Source organism: Panicum hallii, chromosome 7 (assembly GCF_002211085.1).
Source record: "Panicum hallii strain FIL2 chromosome 7, PHallii_v3.1, whole genome shotgun sequence".
In the NCBI taxonomy this organism is placed as follows: Eukaryota; Viridiplantae; Streptophyta; class Magnoliopsida; order Poales; family Poaceae; genus Panicum; species Panicum hallii.
In genome coordinates, this window is record NC_038048.1 from 44,047,951 (window position 1) to 44,063,179 (window position 15,229).

At 52.9% G+C, this 15,229-nt stretch overlaps 3 protein-coding genes across 5 annotated transcripts; all 3 read left to right on the top strand.

Moving 5' to 3' along the window:
• The first annotated feature begins 690 nt into the window (after nucleotides 1-690).
• On the top strand, nucleotides 691-2,179 carry LOC112899992. Its single transcript, XM_025968684.1, has 2 exons — nucleotides 691-956; nucleotides 1,852-2,179. Exons 1-2 carry the CDS (start codon nucleotides 755-757, stop codon nucleotides 2,001-2,003), a joined length of 354 nt encoding a protein of 117 aa, XP_025824469.1. The 5' UTR covers nucleotides 691-754; the 3' UTR covers nucleotides 2,004-2,179.
• A 1,103-nt stretch (nucleotides 2,180-3,282) lies between these two features.
• On the top strand, nucleotides 3,283-6,760 carry LOC112901688 (vacuolar-sorting receptor 7-like). 2 transcript variants are annotated; one of them, XM_025970646.1, is made up of 12 exons: nucleotides 3,283-4,412; nucleotides 4,495-4,583; nucleotides 4,675-4,744; nucleotides 4,842-4,925; nucleotides 5,019-5,095; nucleotides 5,185-5,266; nucleotides 5,376-5,458; nucleotides 5,563-5,626; nucleotides 5,701-5,829; nucleotides 5,929-6,032; nucleotides 6,172-6,290; nucleotides 6,421-6,760. In XM_025970646.1, the coding sequence occupies exons 1-11, from the start codon at nucleotides 3,383-3,385 to the stop codon at nucleotides 6,277-6,279; spliced, it is 1,920 nt and encodes a 639-aa protein (XP_025826431.1). In that variant the 5' UTR covers nucleotides 3,283-3,382; the 3' UTR covers nucleotides 6,280-6,290; nucleotides 6,421-6,760. The 2 variants fall into 2 exon arrangements, with proteins under 2 accessions (XP_025826431.1, XP_025826430.1); XM_025970645.1 differs by having other exon boundaries at nucleotides 6,172-6,283.
• Nucleotides 6,761-8,720: 1,960 nt separating this feature from the next.
• On the top strand, nucleotides 8,721-12,937 carry LOC112898865 (acyclic sesquiterpene synthase-like). Of its 2 annotated transcripts, XM_025967171.1 has the most exons (12): nucleotides 8,922-9,036; nucleotides 9,118-9,615; nucleotides 9,901-9,963; nucleotides 10,057-10,207; nucleotides 10,287-10,384; nucleotides 10,762-10,976; nucleotides 11,074-11,186; nucleotides 11,286-11,381; nucleotides 11,454-11,669; nucleotides 11,766-11,907; nucleotides 11,993-12,238; nucleotides 12,312-12,937. In XM_025967171.1, exons 2-12 carry the CDS (start codon nucleotides 9,465-9,467, stop codon nucleotides 12,663-12,665), a joined length of 1,845 nt encoding a protein of 614 aa, XP_025822956.1. In that variant the 5' UTR covers nucleotides 8,922-9,036; nucleotides 9,118-9,464; the 3' UTR covers nucleotides 12,666-12,937. The 2 variants fall into 2 exon arrangements, with proteins under 2 accessions (XP_025822955.1, XP_025822956.1); XM_025967170.1 differs by lacking the exon at nucleotides 9,118-9,615 and having other exon boundaries at nucleotides 8,721-9,036.
• Nucleotides 12,938-15,229: the final 2,292 nt, after the last annotated feature.

Genomic DNA, 15,229 nt, shown 5'->3' on the forward strand with positions numbered 1-15,229 from the left:
TCAAAATTCTCTGTTGCTCCATTCGAAAAATAATAGTTTGAGAGTTGAAAAATAGTAGTGTGCTCCCCATCTCGGTGTCACAAACTTTTGCTCGCTTGGATGTAGGTCAGCATGTTCAGACATACGGGATCATTTCGTTGTTGTTCCATTCGAATAGTTTGGTGCTTCAGTAGGAGAATTTCGAATTGTTTCTTGAATTGCTTACATGGTGGTTTACTTCCAGCTTATAACCCCTCGATTACAAGATTTCTTAATTATCTGGTTTTTCACCCGCTGAGTACTGAATCAAGAAGTTCGTTTAGTAATGTGTTGTTGTCACCTGCTGTCAGGGCCGACTGTAATCCGGCATGAACATATGCCGTACTGGATGCTGTGACCATCTGCCAACTGCCACACTGAATACTGGTTACTGACAACTGGTGCACTCCTGCATGTCAAATTCAATTCCCTTCCCAGACACTCCATGTAATGATAATGTAAAATGACGTCGGTAATCTGCCACTCCGTGCCATTTATAGGCCATAATTTAAACTGCAACATGGGCCGGGCCCGACTTGATACGATCAACTCCTCCCATGGGACAAGACCAGCCCGTGTGATTCAAATCTAAGCCCAGCCCAAGTTGGGTCGACAACCCCTTCGGGCTTCGGCCCTTGCTACTACAAAATCCAAGCAAGGCCAACCTTCCTCTGCCTCTTCCTTCGCTTCGCCGACTCCCAAACCCTAGCCTCGCTCTGTTGCGGCGGCGGCAGAGATGGCGAAGTCGCTGCGATCCAAGCGGGAGAAGCGGCTGCGGACGCTGCGGCGGGAGATCGCGGAGCCCTTCTACGACAAGAAGGAGGCCGCGAAGCTCGCCGCGCAGGCTGCCGCCCTTGAAGCTCCCCCGCTTCCGGTCCGCGGCCCGCCGTCCCAGGATGCCGGCAGCTCCCGTGCCGACGGCTCGGCCTCGGCCATGGGTGAGCACTCTACTTCTCTGATGTACCAGGCGTGGATCGCTACATGTTCTACTTCAGTGGAAAAAGCGGAGTTTCTCTACGCCTTGTCTGCTAGTACTTCAGACATGTTTATACAACTCGAATGGAGTCGCCCACAGGGTTTTGCAGAAATTATTACCAGTAAGGTGTAGTAGCTCTGCATATTTTCTGTCCGGACACGTTATAGATGCAGCTCCTTCAATATGCTTAAACTCAAACCTGCTGTTGATTTGTAAACCATCCTTCTGAGTGGCAATCTGCATTACTCCAATGCAATGAATCCGGTGGGGCATGCTCTTCCACTCTGGCTTCTGGCCTCCGTTCTCCTAAAAATTGGAGCTCCATACAGGAAATTTGCAGAAAATGCAGCTCCGGACAGGAAATATGCAGAATTGTTGATTGGAGGGGCTTTATATTTCCAGTAGCCTCATTAGTTTGAACTTACCAATAGCATCCTTACTGTATGTCTGTATAACAACTTGAGATTGTTAAGCACTATGGCTAAGGTGTCACGTGTTTATGGATATCAGAACACTGGTGGTATGTGTGCCATTTTATTACCTTGTTAGTTGTTACTACTTGGATCAGATGTCGTGAGAAGAAACAGATATTGCATTGCAAGCATAAATTTGGATCTATTTGAAAATCTGGAAAGTATTTAGAAATCTTGGGACCACAGCACTAGTGCGAAAAGGAGCTAACCTGAATAGTTGTTTCTATGACATTTTGCATGGACTCAACTGAGGCACCTAATCCATGAGATTTTTAGTAAATTTTATACCTGGTACATTCAGTTTCTTCTTCTGTAGTTTCACTTGCTCCTTGCTTTGTTCTTCCTTAGCTGATGTGCGCTTGCACTGTCTTCCCTTGTGTACAGATGTGGAGATGTCTGATGGAGGAAACGGCAGGTTGAAATCCTTGTTGAAGCCACTTGGCAGCATTAGCAAGAAGAAGGTACAGCTTCATTTGAAGATCAAGAAAGACAAGAGGAAAGCTAGAAAGAAGGGGAAGTTTTCTTTTAAGAAGTAGAGACGTAAGCCTTTTATCTTGTGAACCAAGCAGTTTTGTTGTCAGTTGGAACAACGCTTGTACGAGCACCTAAAGTGCTAACCATCCATCCTTGGGTGGCTACTTATATGTTGAAATGAGTACCTTGTGGCTATGAATTCCAAGCAATGAAATTGACCAGATTGTGTTTGACGTCACATGGCCTTGTGCTTAACTGTTTTGAGTTGATGGTGAGGTTTGTTGTGTGTGTTGCAATGGAGACGTGCCAAGAACGTTGCTCCTTGACAAAAGCTGGTTGAATCGATTATAGCTGAATATCTAGCCTGGTTGCGTTTTTGTGAAGATGTTCCTGTGATTCTAATGTCCACTATTGCCCTTCATGTTGGAGTACAGTTCATATCACATTCTTGCCTTGCATCTCATGTTGTGGTATTTGGAACCAATGTTCTTGCCTTGCATCTCATGGTTACTATCAGAAACTTCTCACATGCTATTGGCCGCCCATGTTGTGATATTTGGAACCAGTGTTCTGCGGTTGGGGTGCATATGATCTGTAACGTGCTATCATTCATATTACTTGGTGTGCAGCCGGAACAGGTTAAAATAATCTCTATCCACCGGCGCTCACGTACTCATGTGCGCATCATCCTGTTTGTGAAACAAAATAGAAAGCAGTTGACTTCACGTTCGCTAGCAGCCTAACATCATGCGCCGAGATGGATGTTGGACAGAGAATTTTGTGCAGCATGTTTCAAGAATTGATGCTCACTGTTCTCTGCATGTATGTTCTTGGAGCTGCGATCTTGCATATGAGCAAGCCTTTTGAGTCGGTCTTCATTTGAAATTGTCTCTGAGCGTCTAGTTGAGCCTACATGCCCACTTGCCATCATTATCCCCACCCGCTGACTGATCCTGGTTGGTTGCAACTCTCCCATGGGCACCAAAGAACTGTTCAAACAAACAAGAAAATTGATCACAAAGGGATAATTATTGTACCATGCTGTGCAATGCAAGCGATGCCATTTCTGCCCCCATTTTCTTGCGCTACGAGATGGGGGAAAAAAATTCTTTTTGCGTGTGCAAAAAAAAAGAAAAAAGAAAATCAAAAGACTGACAAACTTTAGAGGTCAACGCAAGGCAATATACAGCGATAGCGTAGAATATTTCAGCCTTTTACCGGTCCAGGTTGCAGTTTATGACTTTATGCGCAAATTGCCAAAGAATTTCGATTTTATTGAAAATATAATATTGTAAAATTCCAATAGGAACCAGAAATTTTAGTCGGTCTCCGCCCTCTCTTCCTCTCGACCTTCCATGTCGTCTCCACCAAGTCTCCGCTTCTGAGGAGCTACAGAATTTGCCAAACCAACACGCACGGAAAGGGTCCAAGAGACACGGCAATGGCACTCCACGTCCACGGCCACGGGAGGAGGCTCGCCGCGGCGGCGTGGGCATGGCTCGCCGTGTCCATGATGGCGAGCCTGGCGTCGGCGCGGTTCATCGTCGAGAAGAACAGCGTCAAGGTGCTGTCCCCGCGCTCGCTGCGCGGCCACCACGAGGCCGCGATCGCCAACTACGGCGTCCCGGAGTACGGCGGCAGGCTGACCGGCGTGGTGCTGTACCCGGAGGACCCGAAGCTGGCCACGGGCTGCGGGCCGTTTGGCGACAAGAAGTTCAGGTCGCCGTCGGGCCGCCCCGTGGTCCTCCTCGTGGACCGCGGGGGCTGCTACTTCGCGCTCAAGACGTGGAACGCGCAGCTGGCCGGCGCGGCGGCCGTGCTGGTGGCCGACAGCGCCGACGAGCCACTGCTGACGATGGACAGCCCCGAGGACGAGACCCCCGACATGGCGTTCCTCGCTAACATCACGGTCCCCTCGGCGCTGGTCACCAAGCGGTTCGGCGACGCCCTCCGCCGCGCCGCCTCCCCCTCCTCCGGCGGCAGCGGCGAGGAGGTGGTGGTGCGCCTCGACTGGCGCGAGTCGATGCCGCACCCCGACGAGCGCGTGGAGTACGAGTTCTGGACCAACAGCAACGACGAGTGCGGGCCGCGGTGCGACGAGCAGGCGGCGTTCGTGCGCGCGTTCCGCGGCCACGCGCAGCTGCTGGAGAAAGGCGGGTACGCGCTCTTCACCCCGCACTACATCACCTGGTTCTGCCCCGACGCGTTCCTGGACACGCCGCAGTGCAAGGCCCAGTGCATCAACCGCGGCCGCTACTGCGTGCCGGACCCGGAGGGGGACCTCGCCGCCGGCTATGACGGCAAGGACGTGGTGGTGGAGAACCTGCGCCAGCTCTGCGTCCACCGCGTCGCCAACGCGAGCAGCCGGCCATGGGTCTGGTGGGACTACGTCGCCGACTACCACCTCCGCTGCTCCATGAAGGAGAACAAGTACACCCGCCGCTGCGCCGAGGACGTCGTCCGATCGCTCGGTATTATTTCTTGACGCGATCATGGCGCAGTTCGCCGCGATCGAGCGTGACCGTGCCGTGCTGACCCGGTTCGGCGCTGCAGGGTTGCCGATGGACATGATCGACAAGTGCATGGGGGATCCCGACGCCGACGCCGAGAACGACGTGCTCAAGACGGAGCAGATTGTTCAGGTTGTCTGTCTGACTGACATGCTGATTTCATGGAAGCAATTTGCTCACATCTTTTGCACAAGCCAATTTGCTTAGACTTCGATTCTTGTAGGTCGGGCATGGAACTCGAGGAGACGTGACGATCTTGCCGACGCTGGTGATCAACAACGTGCAGTATCGAGGTATCTACGAGTCTTCCAACTTCATCACAAGATCACACTCTGTATTTTGTGTTTCAAGAAATGGAGTTCCCTTTCTCTGAACAATCTGGCATTCCAGGCAAATTGGAGAGCACTGCGGTCCTCAAAGCGATTTGTGCCGGGTTCAAGGAGACCACCGAGCCTCATGTCTGCCTGACACCAGGTTCGCAGCCTCCATAGATGAAACCCTGCCCTGCCTGCTCAATCGCTTCAGTTCAATGCTAATCGTGGAATCCACCTCTGCACTTTTCTTCAGACATGGAGACCGACGAGTGCCTCGACAACAACGGCGGCTGCTGGCGCGACGAGAAGACCAACATCACGGCCTGCAAGGTACCCGTCCATCCCCAACAGGTTGTTTCAAGTGCAGAGCACTTCAGGTGGTAACTGCCTACTGACCGATCGCATGCTGCCGAAAGCAGGACACCTACAGAGGGAGGATTTGCCAGTGCCCTGTGGTGGGTGGCGTTCAGTACCAAGGAGATGGGTACACCGAATGCAAAGGTACCATCGATCAGTGCCAACGGTTCTCCTCCTTTCGTCACACAATCGTCTCAATCTGACACTGAATTTGAATGGATTTTTCCAACCTGTCCTCCATTTGCATCACCAGCGGTCGGACCGGGCCGGTGCGCCATGGGCAACGGCGGGTGCTGGACGGAGACGAGAAATGGCAAGACTTTATCTGCTTGCTCGGTAATCCGATGAAGAAATAGCAAATTGCTTTAAATACTGCTTCGGGTTTGATCTTCAGGCCAAGATGTGAATCATACGGTTACTGACGTTTGTGGCGTGTGCAGGGTTCAGATTTGAGCGGATGCAAGTGCCCGCCAGGGTTCAAGGGCGACGGCTTCCATTGCCAAGGTACTTCGCCTTAGCTTAGCTTCCTCCATGGCTGAGCCTGAACCTTCGTTGCTGATCCCTCCCTGCCGTTCCAGACGTCGACGAGTGCAGCGAGAAGCTGGCGTGCTCCTGCCCGCACTGCTCGTGCAAGAACAACTGGGGCGGATTCGACTGTAAGTGCGGCGGCGGCCTGATGTACATCAAGAGTGAAGACACTTGCATTGGTGAGCACCCCAGCTACCTTTCTGTTCTTGCCGCTGCTTCTCCTCTGCTCCGGTGGTGCTATCGCTCAAGATCCATCTCTTCTGCTGTCGAACGTGCAGCCAAGAATATGTCGGCGTTCGGGTGGCTCGTCACCGCCCTGGTCGTGTCGTGCCTCGCCGGCGCCGGCGTCGCCGGATACGTGTTCTACAAGTACAGGCTCAGGGTATGAATTCAGCAATCTCTTTTAGGCAACCAAAACAGGCAGAAACAATATGTTCTTTTTGTTTGCGGTGTATCATACAATGAACATTGAACAATCTTTGGTTCTTGACTGTGGATGAACTCTATGTTGTGTGCTGCAGCGGTACATGGACTCAGAGATCATGGCGATCATGGCGCAGTACATGCCCCTGGACAGCCAGCACAACGAAAACCAGCCGCTCAGGACGCAAGAGACCCAGCAAGCGTAGCTAGGCATGTGGTAACATCTTCAGCTTCACACTGCCGTCTCACAGAAAGAGAATGCAGCATAGCGATCTCTTGCCAACAAGTCCTTGCAGGTTCTGTCCACCTCTGACAATTGGTTTCTGATCTTGTTTCCACATTTGCAGAGTTGCAGTTGCAGAAGTCGATATCAGCAATGTGCCAAGGCACCCTAAACCCTACACCGAAGTTTTGAGATTTGAAGATGCGACTACACCAGTAGATAAGCATGCCCCTATGTAAATGGCAGGGATTTACACAGATCTTGCACATTCTGCTATTGTTTCAGTGTAGAGACAGGCGAGATAGCATGTGATGGATCTGTTCGGTGATGTATAAAATTTGAGAATTTGCCTGCAAGTACAATTGTTTACTGGAGACCAACAGGCTGTGCAAATATGATGGTGATCCATATGATAAGCTAGTATGTCAGCATGTGAATGATAGATCATCTAGTTTCAAAATTGATTTAGACTGCCCTTGTTTCCCGGCTTGCTTACTTTGTTCGGATGAGCTTGGCGTCGGTGACCTCTCCCTTCCGCGAGAACACCTCCCGCAGGCGCCTCTCGTCGGCGCCCTTGGGCAGGTTCTTCACGCACAGCCGCGACGACATGCGCGCTAGGGTTGCTCACCACGCCGCCAAGAAGACAACGAGGCAGACGGGTGTCCGCTCCACGTCTCTTAAGCCTCAGTGGAAGCAGGAGGGGGGCTGGTTGGCGTGCCGCGTCCGTCGCCGGCAATAGGTCGGCGAAGCCGCAAACCAGTTGTGGCGGCGCCGCGGCGGTGGACAGGGGAAGAGCAGAACCAGTGCCACTGGTCCGCGGGCCCGCAGCAGGGTGCTTCCGTGCTGGGCTGCGCTGCGCTGTAGGAGGTCCAGACTCCCAAGTGTTGGCGGCCTGGCCTTTAGGCGGCGGGTGTGCTCATTTGAGCTTGGGCTATGTGAACCGTGGACGCGCGCGTGGGCTACCTGGGCTCTCATTATATTGGGCCTGCTAGGTCTTTTAGCTCGAGCGAGCGGCCTGCGAGGTCCCAGGACGTCTCAAAAATGGTTAGGAATATTTTTCGGAGGGGGAAAAAACTAAGCTCTACGTTCAGTGTCTCACGAACTGCAAATCTTGTGTCAACGTGTAACACTGTAATAAGTATAGACCTTATCAACGGTTAAAGCACTACAAGGTCGTTAAGCAGCAACAAAACATGCTACGTCGAGCGAGATAAACACGTCAGTGCAGTGTTTTCGAATCGATAAGCACGTGCTTGTACCTTTCGCGTTCCGAGGCAGGTGCGAACGATCCAACTCCCGCTCCCATCTCACCAGATTCCCCTTCCGCGTCGCTACACGAGCAAAATTAAACGCTGCACTAGAGATCGAGCTCGGCGCCCGCGCCAGCGTGGTCGACAACGACGACGACATGGAGAAGAGTCGCGTGGTGACGGCGTGACACGGCGGCTGCAGTTCACGGAGCACCCAGTACCAGCTAATTTTCACGCCGTATTTTTAGGGACGGTTCAACTGCTACAGCATCCTGTTAGGTTACATTTTGATCCGTCGCTGAAAAAAAATAGGACGTCTTTTTTAGTGGTAGCAGTCGGCTAGCTGCAGGGAATGGCTGCAGGGAATGGTACGTCATCACCATGGGAGATTTTGTTTTGGGGACGGTACTTTTTGGATAGATCCTCGGAATGGGAAGAGTTTTTAGGCGATTGGCTGCAGCAGTGCAGCCTACTGCTTAGTATATATTCCATGATACTCCAAGTTAACCGTTACTAATCTCACATTGTGCAAGCAGTATTTTGTTAGTTCCGGGAGTGGCATTTCCTCGTAGTTTACTTTGAAAAGAATTCGTTCATGCGGGTCGCTGTACGGGTCCCGTCGGATGAGCTACCCCCATGGAGCACGCACTCCTCGCAGGTCGACGTCCGTCGCGACATGGCCCTCGATCGCAGGAACGACGACCGCGTGTGGGCCAGCGCGCGCGCTGAATTGTAGGCACATGTAACATGTGTGATATTCGGACATTAACTGTTGGACGCAGCAGTATCTCGACCCGGATCGACCGATTGGGCCGTGTGCGGTGCCCCGTCGGCCTCCCGTAGTGGCCCGGCCCGTCCGAGGCTGACGGCTTGACGGCGAGGCGCCGCACGCCGACGAATAATGGCGCGCCGGGCCGCTCGATCGGCGGGTCGCGCACGCCCTCACGGCGGCGCGCGGCGGGCCGGCCGGCCGGGTCGCCGTCGCGCGCGCCAAATCGAGCACGCGCGGAAATGCTGAGGGGGCACGACACGTGTGACGCGAGAGATACGCGGACGCATGGCGCGTCGTACGACGCGATAGACCGAGCGGCGCGCTGCCACTTGCTCGCCAGCGGCGGCAGGGCCACTACAAATAAGGCCCGGCCGTGGGCGCGACGGCAACGACACTGCTTGCTTGCTACGAGACCTTGCAGCTAGCTACCGCCGACCCGTGCACGCACGACCACGTCCCTCTGTTTCATTCCCGTCCCCGGCTGGGCCGCCCGCCTCCGCCATCGATCGCCTCCGGCCTGTTGCCTAGGTAGCCGCCAATACGTAAGTCGAAACGATGGCCAGGGCCGTGAAGCTGCTGGCTGCTGCCGGTTCCCTCCCGCTGAAGGCCTGCCTCCTCGGCTCCGCCGGGCAGCGCTTGGGCTCGTTACCCTGCGGCGGGACGACGACGATGCTGACGCAGCGGAGCAGAGCGTCGCGCCCGGGGGTGAACAACGGAGGTATGTTTTATTCTTTCCCCCTTTAATTTCTTGTTAAACTACTAATTAAGAGCATAGGCATGCACATGCACTCCGTTCCAGCCAGCAGGGATCGGATTGGTTCAGCGCGATCTCATCCTCGATCCGCCAAGCGACCTCGATCGACGACGCTCACGAGCTAGCGACGACGCCATGCATGCGTTGTCCCCTACTACGTATACCCGGCCGGGTCCAGTGCACAGAGCGTGCCCACGAGCTAGGTCGATCGGGCCGCCGGAGCGCGCCATGCCTGCATGCAGCGATAGATCTAGCGCACAACGTCCATGCATGCACACACCATCATCACCGTCATCATCAGCAACTCGATCGACCGACCGCCGCGACGGCGCGCGCCCTCTCTCGCTCCGCTTCCGCCTTCCGGCCGGCAGCCTAGCTAGAATTGATCGATAATGGCCAACGCCGTCGAGCTCTCCGGCCGTTCCCTCCCATCGCCGGCGGCGGCTTGCTGCTGCTGGTGGCTCCACTCGGGCGGCCAACGATTCAGCTCGTTGCCTCGCGGGTTGGGGTCGGCCAGAGCTGCGCGCCCTGGGGTCACAAGAGGTACACGATGCAATTTCCTACTGTTTCTTTGATCCAGAAGCTTGCGTGTGCCCACTGTATACGTTCTTATCTCTACGTACATTTCGCGCGCGGTGTGACGATGTCGTAATCTTCATCTTTTTGTTTTGTTTTGTTTTGCCACGTCGGTAATTAATGTACGTGCTAGCTAGTTACTTGAAATCTCTAGCACTTCTTATTTTGTTTTTGTTCTCTTTCGTTATTTATGGAAAAGAAAACGAGACTGACACCCATCTCGATCTCGTCTCTTCTTTTCTTGAATTGAAGTGGCCCAGCAGGTCCACAAGACGCTTGAGGTAGAAGAACGTGCGAATAGTCCTGCCGAAAACTGTAAGAATTTAAGCTATCGTCTTTGCGTCCAACTTGATCTGCTTAAGCAAAAAGATTATTGAAACTCATGTATAACGAGATTTCTCGCCTCAGTTAGCCGTGGCATAAGCACACAACATAACAAGGGCACATCGTCAGATACTACGATGAGGGAGCAGCTCCAGCAAGTCGATGTGCTTCAGAACATGGGAATTTCCCGGCATTTCTCTGGCGACATCAAGCGTATCCTGGAGAGGACATACAGGTACCGATATCTTTAACCGTCAATATAATGATCCTCTTTAGCAACTCGTCCTGTACATGACGCCAACTATTGTACACAGCTGCTGGTTGCAGAGAGATGAGGAAATTGTGCGGGATGTCGAAACTTGTGCTATGGCGTTTCGGATTCTTCGGATGAACGGATACAATGTTTCTGCTGGTATAGCTATCTGCTGAAATTTCTGCGTTGGCTACAATACTACCTTTGGTCACGAAAATTGACGCCTTTTTTTTATCAAGATTTGTTCAAACAGTTGAAATTTGACTGCCAGTAGCTTTCAGAACATTTAGTTTGGAAACACAAAAATCATAACTGTAGATTTGTCTTGAGTACTTTCATAATCTCATATAATTATTAGGTGCTAACTGTATAACAATATTATAATAGAAAAACAGTGGTCCAAATTTCTCCACGAAGACTAAAAAAATCAATAACATAAAATATTTTTTACTGGAGCTACTTTTCTTTTTCCTTTTTATTTTTTCCTAGCTACTAGCAGGTTTCAACACGCTGACCCGCATGAAAATGTTGTGCAGATGAGCTGTATCATGTTGCTGAAGCATCCGGGTTCCATCCTTCGCTTGAAGGATATTTGAACGATACAAGATCCCTATTAGAGTTGCACAAGGCTTCGAAAGTCAGTATCTCAGAAGATGAGTCTATCTTGGACAGCATAGGCTCATGGTCAGGCTGCCTGCTGAAGGAACAGCTGAGATCTGGTGGACTGCAGGGAACGCCACTTTTTAGAGAGGTAAACAATTTAGTGATCACTGTACTGCACTACTGTTGTTACCACGTTTGGGAGCTGGTGATCCAGCAGTTTTTAATGAGATATTGTGTATTTTCAGGTGGAACATGCTCTGGAATTTCCTTTCTACACCACATTGGATCGTCTCGACCACAGGAGGAACATAGAAAACTTCGATGTCACACGAGACCAGATGCTAAAAGCATCATACTTGTAAGTTTCTTATTGTTCCACAAAGCACAGTTTTATTTTATCAAACCATTTTAATGCCTACTTAACACCGACGCCATGGCGGTATATTTGTTGAAGCAGGTCTTGTTATACCAACGATGATATTCTAGCGTTGGTTATCAGAGATTTCAGTACCTGCCAGGTTACTTACCAGGAAGAACTTCGTCATCTTGACAGGTAATAAATCTTTGCAAGAGAACAAACAACAGTTCAGCTTATTTATTTTTGGTGAAAAATTTGTCGTCGCAGCTGGGTGAAAGAGAGCAAGCTGGACCAGTTATCATTCGCACGGCAGAAGTTGGCATACTTCTACCTCTCTGCTGCTGGCACCATATTCACTCCTGAACTGTCGGATGCTCGCATTCTATGGGCCAAAAATGGTGTGCTCACAACAGTTGTCGATGACTTTTTCGATGTTGGAGGATCAATAGAAGAATTGGAAAACCTAGTCACATTGGTTGAGATGTATGATCCTCATCCTTTACCTCCAATGAGTTAACATGTGATGGTTTCTTGGTCTAATTCTCTATCTCTCTCTGTTTTTTTCGATGGTTTTTACAGGTGGGACGAGCACCACAAAGTTGAGTTCTACTCGGAACAAGTAGAGATTGTGTTTTCTGCAATTTACACTTCAGTAAACGAGCTTGGAGAAAAGGCTTCTTTGCTACAAGACCGTGATGTTACCAAACACCTTGTAGAAATAGTAAGTCCCAAGTGCAATTTCGTTTGGCAATCTTTTTTTTTTTTGAGTTTTTGGTATTGACAAGTTCAATGGCCTTTATTTGTAGTGGCTGGATCTGCTGAGGTCTATGATGACCGAGGTGGAGTGGCGGATTAACAAATATGTCCCAACAGCAGAAGAATACATAACGAATGCAGCTTTGACATTTGCACTAGGCCCCATTGTCCTCCCAGCATTGTATTTTGTTGGGCCAAAGATCCCAGAATCTGCTGTTAAAAACCCAGAATACAACGAGTTGTTCAGGCTAATGAGCACATGTGGCCGTCTTTTGAACGATGTTCAGACTTACGAGGTATGTTGCATTTCAAATTTGAAATTTCTGTAAAAGTACAGCGCAAACTGATGACTGATGTGCACTGATGCAGAGGGAGTACAGCGAGGGCAAGGTGAACAGCGTTTCTCTCCTCGTTCTTCAGAGCGGCGGCTCCATGTCCATAGCGGAGGCCAGAAGGGAGATGCAGAAGCCCATCGACACCTGCAGGAGGGACCTGCTAAGACTGGTTCTCAGGAAGGAAGGCGCCGTCCCTAGGCGCTGCAAGGAGCTGTTCTGGAAGATGTGCAAGGTGTGCTACTTCTTCTACTCCCGGGGCGACGCGTTCAGCTCGCCGGAGGCGAAGGCCAGAGAAGTGGACGCTGTGGTCAACCTGCCGCTACAGCTCAAGGGAAGCAATAGTGCATGGCTGCCTGTCTTGTGGGAGAAATCAAACCAGCATGCATGATCTGATGCTTCTTGAATTGCTTGGTCAATCGATCATGTGGCCGGTTTCTTTTGAAGGCACAGTAGCTAGGAGCAGGTACCAGGCGCTGTAACTTGATGACATGGTTTGGTCTCTTAGGAAGCGTGGGAGGGAAAATAGGGAACGTTAGATACTCGCAGAGACGAACTGAAAGAAAGCTCAATGTTTGTAGCTGCAGAGCTTCTGTTGTTCGACTGAAAATTCGTCCTGCTATCTCCAGGTCTTGATCGGCTCTGGAAGCACATTGGCGTAAATCCCTTCCTTTCGTGTGCTAGCCTCCCTGCTCCTGCCGCCGTGCCATTGGCGTCCGGTTCGCGTTGCAGGAGCGCCCACTTCCGGCGCTCCCTGCTCGTGCAGTGCAGGCGACACGCGGGCAGATTTTAACGCGAAACCGCCGCCGGCCCGCTGAACCATGACGCGGTGCGCAACGCCGCAACCTACCAGCCCCGCCGCGGTCGGACATGACGCTCGGTGGCGGTGACGTGCTGCGCGCGACGGGCACGGCCGGCACAAGAAAGAGCGGCGTTGGCTGCCAGGGAGGTTTACCTTCGGCTCGGCCTAGCGCGATGCCGCGTGAACCGGAGAAGTGGCAGCGGAGCCGAAGGGGTGCGCGCGGCGCGGCGCGGGCGCAGACATGCCGATCGCAGCCGCCTGCCTCCCCGCCGCCGCGCGGGCCGGTGCCCCGAACGTCGCCGTTTCGGAAACTATTGCCGGCGGCCAAATTTCAAGTGCGCGCTGCCGCTGGGCATCATCACACGGCAATGTGCCATGGCCAACGCCCAAAGCAGCCAAGGCGCGCGCGATGGATGGACGCCACGGCGACGCTGACGACCGACGAGCTCTGCGACTTCGATTTGGCCCTCGTCATCGCCCTGCTCGCGCTGCTGCTTATGCAACGCGGCCGAGGCGTGATAGAGAGGAACCGTGTCGCCCGAGTCCCGACTGCGGCGCGGGGCAACTCTTATGTCCTCCGTCCGTCCCGCCGCTGCGCAAACAAAATTTTGCGAAGAGGAACCGACGGAAGAGATGCTGAGAAACGGGATCGAAGGCGACATTGATCCAGGGACAGAGAGGAGTCGGCGGCGAACGAGGAGCAGCGGCACGAAGGCGAGAGCGACAAGCTGCTGGATGTTGCCGCGGTCGCTGAGGCTCCGGCCACGGCGGTGGCGCCCGTCCAGCGTAAGCCTCCAGTCGGCGGTGTCCTCATGCGCAACGTTGCTAGCGTCCTCCGCTGAAGCTGGTTGAAGATTTCAAGGGGCGGAAGAAGCCCCGGCGGGCTCGCCGTCGACGTCCGGTGCCGGCGGCGGCAGGAAGGGAAGCGGCGGGACAGAGAATCTTTGTCAGAATTGGATCCGAACTTTTATATAAACACCCCTAACTATTTTCACACGGCCCTCAAATTGGATCGCGACTAATAATCGCGATCCGAATGTTTATATATAACCCCCTACATAGTTTCATAAACACTCCTAATTTGGATCGCGATTAATAGTCGCGTTCCGATTATTTACATATAGACCCCTAAAATGGATTGATTTTCATTAAACCCCCTGACGTAAATCGAATTGCTAGCTGCCATCCCCGGTTTCCGCATCTCTCGTGGGGCTCAGTCCGCCGTCGAGGCTGCAGGCGACATGGATTTGCAGGTGGCCGAACCCTCTCCTCCGGGTCCCCCGCCATTCGACCTCTGGCCGTTCGCCTGGCGTCGTTGCGAGTGGATGAGGCGGCGCTGGAGGACGACTGGTGCCGCGCGCCGCCTGAGGTCCCGTTCCCTGCCGCCCACCAACGGTCACGGCTACGACACCGGCGCATCCCTGCCCGACCTCCGACGGCGCAGTCGCAGACGAGATTTCCCAGGCTCGAGACGGGGAGTCCACCGGCCTACTACGCCGTGTCCCATGGGGATGATCCTGCTCTACTCTAACACCTTCCACGCCGCTGGACACACTCGCCGAGCACCACCTGTCCAACGCACCGGCCGGCCATCGGTCGGAGCCTGAAGAGCAAGCCCAAGGCTACACCACCCAAGGCAACTATCAGTGCTGCCACACCCAAGGAGAAGACAACGCAGGCAACACAATGTGACATGTACATGTCAGCTTGCCAAATGACACCGGTCGAACAAAAAATGAATGCAGAACTGTTTAGTTTCACGTTCACCCAGATGTTTCCCGGAAACGCAATGCTCGCACTGCAGGCTTGATGTTCACCCAAATTGCAGAACCTGAGCACCAGGCAGGCAGGCAGGCAGTCCCGGCGCCTGAAACGCCCGCCGAGCACGGCCGGAGAGGGGAGGACGGCACTTCATCTGGAGCGTTGGCCGTCGACCCAAGTGTGCATCAGAATTCAGAGTTGCTGCTTCGTGGGGCCGTGCCGGCCGGCGAGCTCCTGTTCCTGTCTTTGTCTTGCGAGAAGGACAAGTAGTCGAGTACCCGCCCCGGACGGATCTGCCGACTAGCATCCCCCGGACGCGGGCAGCACAGACCAGCAGCCTGTTCTGTTGGAAAATGGCACCTTCACTGCACTTCACCAATCAGGGATGACCA

Coding starts and splice junctions, on each gene's coding strand:
- LOC112901688 (XM_025970646.1), top strand. CDS start 3,383: ATGGCACTCCACGTCCACGGCCACGGGAGGAGGCTCGCCGCGGCGGCG. Junction 5,627..5,700: donor CGACGGCTTCCATTGCCAAG/GTACTTCGCCTT, acceptor CTGCCGTTCCAG/ACGTCGACGAGTGCAGCGAG. Junction 6,033..6,171: donor TCTACAAGTACAGGCTCAGG/GTATGAATTCAG, acceptor TGTGTGCTGCAG/CGGTACATGGACTCAGAGAT.
- LOC112899992 (XM_025968684.1), top strand. CDS start 755: ATGGCGAAGTCGCTGCGATCCAAGCGGGAGAAGCGGCTGCGGACGCTG. Junction 957..1,851: donor CGGCTCGGCCTCGGCCATGG/GTGAGCACTCTA, acceptor CCTTGTGTACAG/ATGTGGAGATGTCTGATGGA.
- LOC112898865 (XM_025967170.1), top strand. CDS start 8,874: ATGGCCAGGGCCGTGAAGCTGCTGGCTGCTGCCGGTTCCCTCCCGCTG. Junction 9,964..10,056: donor GAATAGTCCTGCCGAAAACT/GTAAGAATTTAA, acceptor TTCTCGCCTCAG/TTAGCCGTGGCATAAGCACA. Junction 10,977..11,073: donor GAACGCCACTTTTTAGAGAG/GTAAACAATTTA, acceptor GTGTATTTTCAG/GTGGAACATGCTCTGGAATT.